Source organism: Limulus polyphemus, unplaced genomic scaffold, assembly GCF_000517525.1.
Source record: "Limulus polyphemus unplaced genomic scaffold, Limulus_polyphemus-2.1.2 Scaffold4232, whole genome shotgun sequence".
Classification (NCBI taxonomy): Eukaryota; Metazoa; Arthropoda; class Merostomata; order Xiphosura; family Limulidae; genus Limulus; species Limulus polyphemus.
This window is the reverse complement of record NW_013669842.1, coordinates 14,198-21,047: the sequence shown is the minus strand read 5'-3', so window position 1 is coordinate 21,047 and position 6,850 is coordinate 14,198. Positions and strand designations below refer to the sequence as shown.

Genomic DNA, 6,850 nt, shown 5'->3' with positions numbered 1-6,850 from the left:
GATTATGCTTTATTACAGGCTGACACTTAACTATATAATGTGACGGTCAATCCCACTATTCGTTGGTAAAAGAGTAGCCCAAGAGTTGGCGGTGGGTGGTGATGACTAACCGCCTTCCCTCTAGTCTTACACTGCTAAATTAGGGACGGCTAGCGCAGATAGCCCTCGTGTAGCTTTGCGCGAAATTCAAAACAAATAAAAATAAAAAATTTTTGTTTTGTTTTGTTGTTGTTGGTTTTCTGGTTCTGGAATTACCTACTTGTTAAAAACTTCTGTCGAGTTGATATATTCAAATAATAATTATGTGAAATAGGCCTAAGAAACAAGTTTATAGCTAAAACGCATAAAAGTTTTGAATTAATAACCTCTTCTCTGATTTTGTTGTTTGTTTATGTATTTTTGTCATGGTAATGTTCATAGAGTCACAGATTCAAGGGTGACATGCCCTTTATGACTGGGTAAAGGTCACACAGTTTCTTTATAAACTTTTTTGTGACCTCCAAAAACATTTGACTTAATTTTGAAAACCTATTTTCTTCTTTCAGCTTGGATCGGCTCTTTGTCATTGGCCTCTGGATTTTTCCTTTCACCAGTCATTGTGGCCCTCTGTCGGCGAAAAAGTACTCGATTGATAGCTGTATTTGGCGGGTTTATTTCAGCTCTTGGTTGCCTTTTCACGTCGTTCGCTTCACAGATTCATCAAATTTTTTTCAGTTATGGTATATTCATGGGATTTGGACTTGGAATAGCACGAGAAGCGTCCAACATTATGATTGGTCAATACTTCAAACGCAGGCGTGAGTTTGTAGAGCTCATTGTCCAATCAGGAACAGGATTGGGAATAACTATGATGTCTTTATTCCTACACGAAGTTTTAAGGCAAGTTATTATTTTTTTTCTACATTATTTTTCAGGAAATTACTCGGTGATTTAGTTGATTTACAAATTTTTAATTCAAAAGCTAGGCCCTTTTTTTTATATAGAAGACTTCCACCTCAGTTTCTGAAGTTAGGTTATCCTAAAAAATTACTTTCAACTTATTTTTTAAGGTAGACAATAATTAGGGCTCTGACCTGAGACTTAACTTAATCAGCCACAAACATCAAGGCAGAAGACAGGAAAATCTGGTCCACTCTTCCTGGACCTGGCGTGACTAAATAATAAGCGTGCCGGACTGAGGATCTGAGGGTCCAAGGTTCGCGTCTGGTTGCCACATAATCGCGCTCCATACTTTGGGGTCGTGAGTACGTTATAGAAGTGACGGTCAAATCCCACGATTCCAATATAGTAGCCCAAGAGGTGGCAGAAGATACTGTTGAGTAACTGTCCAGCTAAAAGTTATCCGGCTAACTTGATTGTAAACTGTATAATCTGACAAAGAGCGCTACCTCGAAACTTCATCCTTCTTTAAATAAAGATATATAAAAACTTGGAGATTGTTCAACCTATTATTTAATTTTGATATTTTCGTCGGTTTTTAACTATATTTACAAACAAACTTTTATAGTTTCGTGATAAAAATATAAAAACTGATTCACATTTTCTTACAACACCACAGATTGCTCGATTGGAGACTGGGACTCCAGGCTTTGACAGGAATAGTCTTTACAACGTTCTTTCTTGGTGTCTGTTATCGTCCTGCTTCTTTATACCATCCTCAACGCAGAGCAATTCTTCATCTTAAAAACCAGAAACGGAAGATCAAAGATAAAACGGCTCCACAAGAAAAGTCTCCCTTTCTGGACTTCTCACTCCTGCGAACCAGGACCTTACAGATTGTCATGTTGTCATCGAGTCTTTGTTCCTTAGGCATTTATACCCCATGTTTTTATATGGTGAGTATATAAAGAATATTTTACCCCATGTTTTTATATGGTGAGAAGATAAAGAATATTTTACCCCATGTTTTTATATGGTGAGAAGATAAAGAATATTTTACCCCATGTTTTTATATGGTGAGAAGATAAAGAATATTTTACCCCATGTTTTTATATGGTGAGCAGATAAAGAATATTTTATCCCATGTTTTTATATGGTGAGAAGATAAAGAATATTTTACCCCATGTTTTTTATATGGTGGGCAGATAAAGAATATTTTACCCCATGTTTTTTATATGGTGAGCAGATAAAGAATATTTTACCCCATGTTTTAATATGGTGAGAAGATAAAGAATATTTTACCCCATGTTTTTATATGGTGAGAAGATAAAGAATATTTTACTGAAAATATGTTTACACCACAGTTGCAAAAGCGGAAATAACCATAAATGATTTTTATTAAATATCTATCCACCCGAATCGTTAGCCGTAAAAGCTTTCGTTTTTGAAAATTGATCTCCTTTTAATTCACTAAGAATTGAAGAAGATGTTACTTTTTTGAAAATTGGTCTCTTTTTAGTTGACTAGTAAAAAGTAACCTCTTCTTCAAGAAAATTGGTCTCTTTTTAATTCACTAAGAGTTGAAGAAGAGGTTACTCTTTGAAAATTGGCCTCTTTTTAATTCACTAAGAGTTGAAGAAGATGTTACTTTTTGAAAATTGGCCTCTTTTTAATTCACCAGTAGTTGAAGAAGAGGTTATTCTTTGAAAATTGGCCTCTTTTTTGGTTTCTTGTGATACTTACACGAAAAAAATAGTTTTTATTAGAATAGAATAAGCTTATAAGTCACCAATTGTCATTTAAAAGATGTGTAAAAGTATTAGTGTGAATGCCGAGGTGTAAAAGTATTAGTGTGAATGTTGAGGTGTAAAAGTATTAGTGTGAATGTTGAGGTGTAAATGGCGATTTTTCGCTAAAAATAACAAACAATTTTGTCAGTTCCTCTTATATTATATTTGTATTTGTTTGGAACAAAATACGTTGATAATTTCTTTATTTTTGTTTGCCTTTAGGCCATCATAGCAGACGAAGAAGGCCTAGAAAATAGTTCCGTTTTAATTCTTCAAGCCCTTCTCGGGTTAGCCTTTGCCGTGGGCTGCCTCCTGTTTGGGTTAATGATAATAAAGAGTAGTCCACAGTGTATGATAGCCCGCCAATACCTCTGTCAAGCCGCCATGTTTGGAACTGCAGTCGCCATATTGTCACTTCGTGCGGTGAGCGGTTACCAAGGCTACATCTTGTTTGTGTGGATTTATGGAATATTCTGTGGCGGATTTCACTACTCGCTGAAGATGTATTTGTTTGAAAAAGTTCGACCAAGAAATTTTAGTCGCTCATGGGGATTCCTTCAGTGGTCCCAATTTCTTTCTGTTTTATGCGGTATTCCAATAACAGGTTAGTTTTTCTTTGTTCAACATAAAAGGGCATATTAAAAAAATAGATTAACCCAAGAACAGTGTTGATAGGCCTTTTGCCCAATACTAGGGCTCATCAGATCGGCTGGGATACGACAGTACATAGTGGTGGTCTAGAATCTAGGTGCCATGTATATATATATATTATCAAATTTCACGAATAACAACAAACTTAATTGTTTTAAATTACCAAGTTTTACTTGAGTTATTTACAAGTCGAAATATAATGGTTGATAGTGTGTGTGTGTTTTTGTAGTTTCCTACCGTATGGTTATTTTTGGCTATCTCTGTATTTAGTTGCAGTAACCCTATTTAATATCTTTAATAAAAAAGATTTTGTAATCTACTAAGAAAAAGTTTCAAACATCTTCATGAAATGATGCTATTGAAGTTGTGGCTAAACACAGAAAGCTGTCTTGATTGTAATAGCGTATAAATGTAACACGCACCTTTTTAAAGTAAAATTAGTAAAACTCCATCAGTGGTTAACCAACAGTACTATGAAATGTTGACTGGGTAATTTATGTCGATATTTTTTTTCTTCAAAATTAGTAAATATTTTAAACCAGCAAAGATGTCAAGATATAACAATAAAAAAATATTTAATTAATTTTTTAAAGCATAAAACAATTCTATATTTACACCAGAAGAGTCCCCTGGTGGGTCAGCGATAAATTAACTGACTTACAACCTTAAAATGTGAGGATAGAAACGCCCGAACCCATGGGTTCTTTGAGCACAGATAGCCTATTACGTAGCTTTGTCCTTAACTTCAAACAAACCATAAGACATGCAAAGTAAAAAAATAATCAAGATTTTCACAAAAACACCAACGCCTGTTTTGATCTAAAAATTACTATTTTTGATGAACAGCCAAAATTAATACAAAAGTACTAAGTCTCGCATGGGGACTTTGATGACGAAACGCTCAAAGCTTTGGTTCTTTAATTAAAATAAAAAACGTAATTCTTGTAAACACCCAAACCAAGTGATCTTTTGTCATATAAAAGAAAGGAATTTTTCAGGTAATTAAAATTCTAGCTATAACACAAATGCTTAAACTTCCGAGTTTTGATAATGATAAATATATATATATATATATTATATATTAAAATAGTTGTACTCTTCCTTCATACGAATGGAAACTTCAATGAAAACTTAATTCTCGACAGAAATGGAATTTATTTCACCTGAAAAAAAAGAAATGAAAAATTTTAAGTTGTCAAAAGTCTGACACAAACACCGAGCCCTTGCATTTTTGATGAAAAAATTTTATTTTTAAAAAATATGTAGTTCTCAAACTCTCCACCAGAGTTTATTTTTCCTGCGGAATAATTTGTTTTATTTGAATTTCGGCTGTCTGCGCTAATCGTCCGTAATTTTGAAATTATAGACTGTAGGAGAGGCAACTAGTTAATACCATCCACCGCCAACTCTTGGGCTATTCTTTACCAACGAATAGTTGGATAAGCCGTCACATTATAATGCCTCCACGGCTGAAAGGGCGATCCTGCAGAAGACCAAAAATAATTGAAGATCGTCACAAATTAGTTTTAATGGGAGAAATAAAAACGTAATTTTCAAAACGACCAAGCCGAGTGTATTTTTTCAAATCTCGAGGAAATAGAAAATTAAATATGATCAAACATTAGGCTTAAAGGCGTAAACTGAGTTTACCTTTTCTAGAGAAGAAAAATGAAAGATGAGCAAACATTAGGCTTAAAGGCTTAAACTGAGTTTACCTTTCCTAGAGAAGAAAAATGAAATATGAGCAAACATTAGGCTTAAAGGCTTAAACTGAGTTTACCTTTTCTAGAGAAGAAAAATGAAATATGAACAAACATTAGGCTTAAAGGCTTAAACTGAGTTTACCTTTTCTAGTGAAGAAAAATGAAATATGAGCAAACATTAGGCTTAAAGGCTTAAACTGAGTTTACCTTTCCTAGAGAAGAGAAGTAAAATTAAAGTTCAAAATTTTGACTGAAACTCACTTGGATTTTTGACGAAAACAACAAAAATTGAAGACAGTCGAAATTCTTATAAAAACACTAGATCTCTGAAGAAAAAATTGTTTTAATAGTTCAAACCGATTATATTATTTCTACAAAATAAAAACGAATATGGAAGGTGTTCAAGAAACCGATTAACATCTTTAACACAGCTTTAACACTTTTAATGAAAATACTGCTCATTAAACATTTTTACTGCCCTCCTTGTTAAAACTTGTTTATTAAACATTTGGTTTGTTTTCTTGTTTAAACTTGTTTATTAAACATTTTGTTTGTTTTCTTGTTTAAACTTGTTTATTAAATACCTTGTTTGTTTTCTTGTTTAAACTTGTTTATTAAATACCTTGTTTGTTTTCCTTGTTTAAACTTGATTTTTAAACATTTTGTTTGTTTTCTTGTTTAAACTTGTTTATTAAACATTTGGGTTGTTTTCTTGTTTAAACTTGTTTTTTAAACAATTTGTTTGTTTTCTTGTTTAAACTTGTTTTTTTAAACAATTTGTTTGTTTTCTTGTTTAAACTTGTTTATTAAATACCTTGTTTGTTTTCCTTGTTTATTAAACATTCGGTTTGTTTTCCTTGTTTAAACTTGTTTATTAAACACCTTGTTTGTTTTCCTGTTGAACAATGATGCTGTTTCCTCCTTTCTTTTCGTCAAGGATACATAAACCGAAGCCGTGGACCAAAGATGGGTGTTTTCTTTTCCTGTGGCTGTGTGGTTGTAGGAATGCTTGTCCTATTTCTGATGAACCTTCGAAAGACTTCAGATAAAAAATCTCAGAAAACCATTCTGATGGGGGACGATCAAAGTCAGTTTCATATAGACGCAACGATAGCGTTGAATGAAGAAGACATTTGTACATGTGGCAGGAATCTGGGTGGAGAGGAGTTACCACCCTTAGACAGATGTCAAAAAGCTATCTCTTTCGGCACTTCGTTAGACGGAGCGGATGAAGAGAGAAGGCCGGAACTACTTACGTGTATTTCAGAAGAAGGTTTAGTGGACATAGGGGATAATAATATACTAGAAGAATGGTGTATGGGGGAATGTATTACCTCGTGCAATAAGGAAGAAAAGTTCCTAATGATTAGTGAATTCGAAAATAATCTCCATGATCCAGTGATCCCTCCGTGTGATCATCGGATTCATAATTCACCCGCTAGAAGAAATAGTACGCACCCGGAACTATTTTACATGGCACAACGACGCCGCTGTGATCCTGTCAGCTTACATCTACCAAAGAGAAAAATATCTGTTATAGAGGAGATAACTAGTTCAGTTTAAATATATATATAAACTTTGGAAATTTCAATCTTTGTCGGTTTCTTACGGACAGTTGCATTTTCACAAAAGTCTTAAATCAAACCAATAACCGTAACCATAAAAATGTAAAAAAGTAAGATAATTATTTATTATTATTAAATAAAGAACATAAGAGTTTAAAATAAACTTTTGAAACAAAACTAAAAAATTTAAATTTATTTTGCAAAGTGGCAAAAAATAAAGTGGAATAACCTATGATTTGAACAATGAAATATTTTACAAAAC

The 6,850-nt window shown here is 33.2% G+C and overlaps 1 protein-coding gene across 1 annotated transcript in view; it reads left to right on the top strand.

Annotated features, from left to right (window-relative positions):
* LOC106470814 (monocarboxylate transporter 10-like) overlaps window positions 1-6,844 on the top strand; it is a 72,089-nt gene extending 65,245 nt beyond the window's left edge. Inside the window, exons 2-5 of the mRNA XM_013931385.2 lie at window positions 546-879; window positions 1,559-1,835; window positions 2,892-3,273; window positions 5,961-6,844. Coding sequence (XP_013786839.1) covers window positions 546-879; window positions 1,559-1,835; window positions 2,892-3,273; window positions 5,961-6,586 — 1,619 coding nt within the window. The 3' untranslated portion in view covers window positions 6,587-6,844. The remainder of the gene's footprint in view (window positions 1-545; window positions 880-1,558; window positions 1,836-2,891; window positions 3,274-5,960) is intronic.
* Window positions 6,845-6,850: the final 6 nt, after the last annotated feature.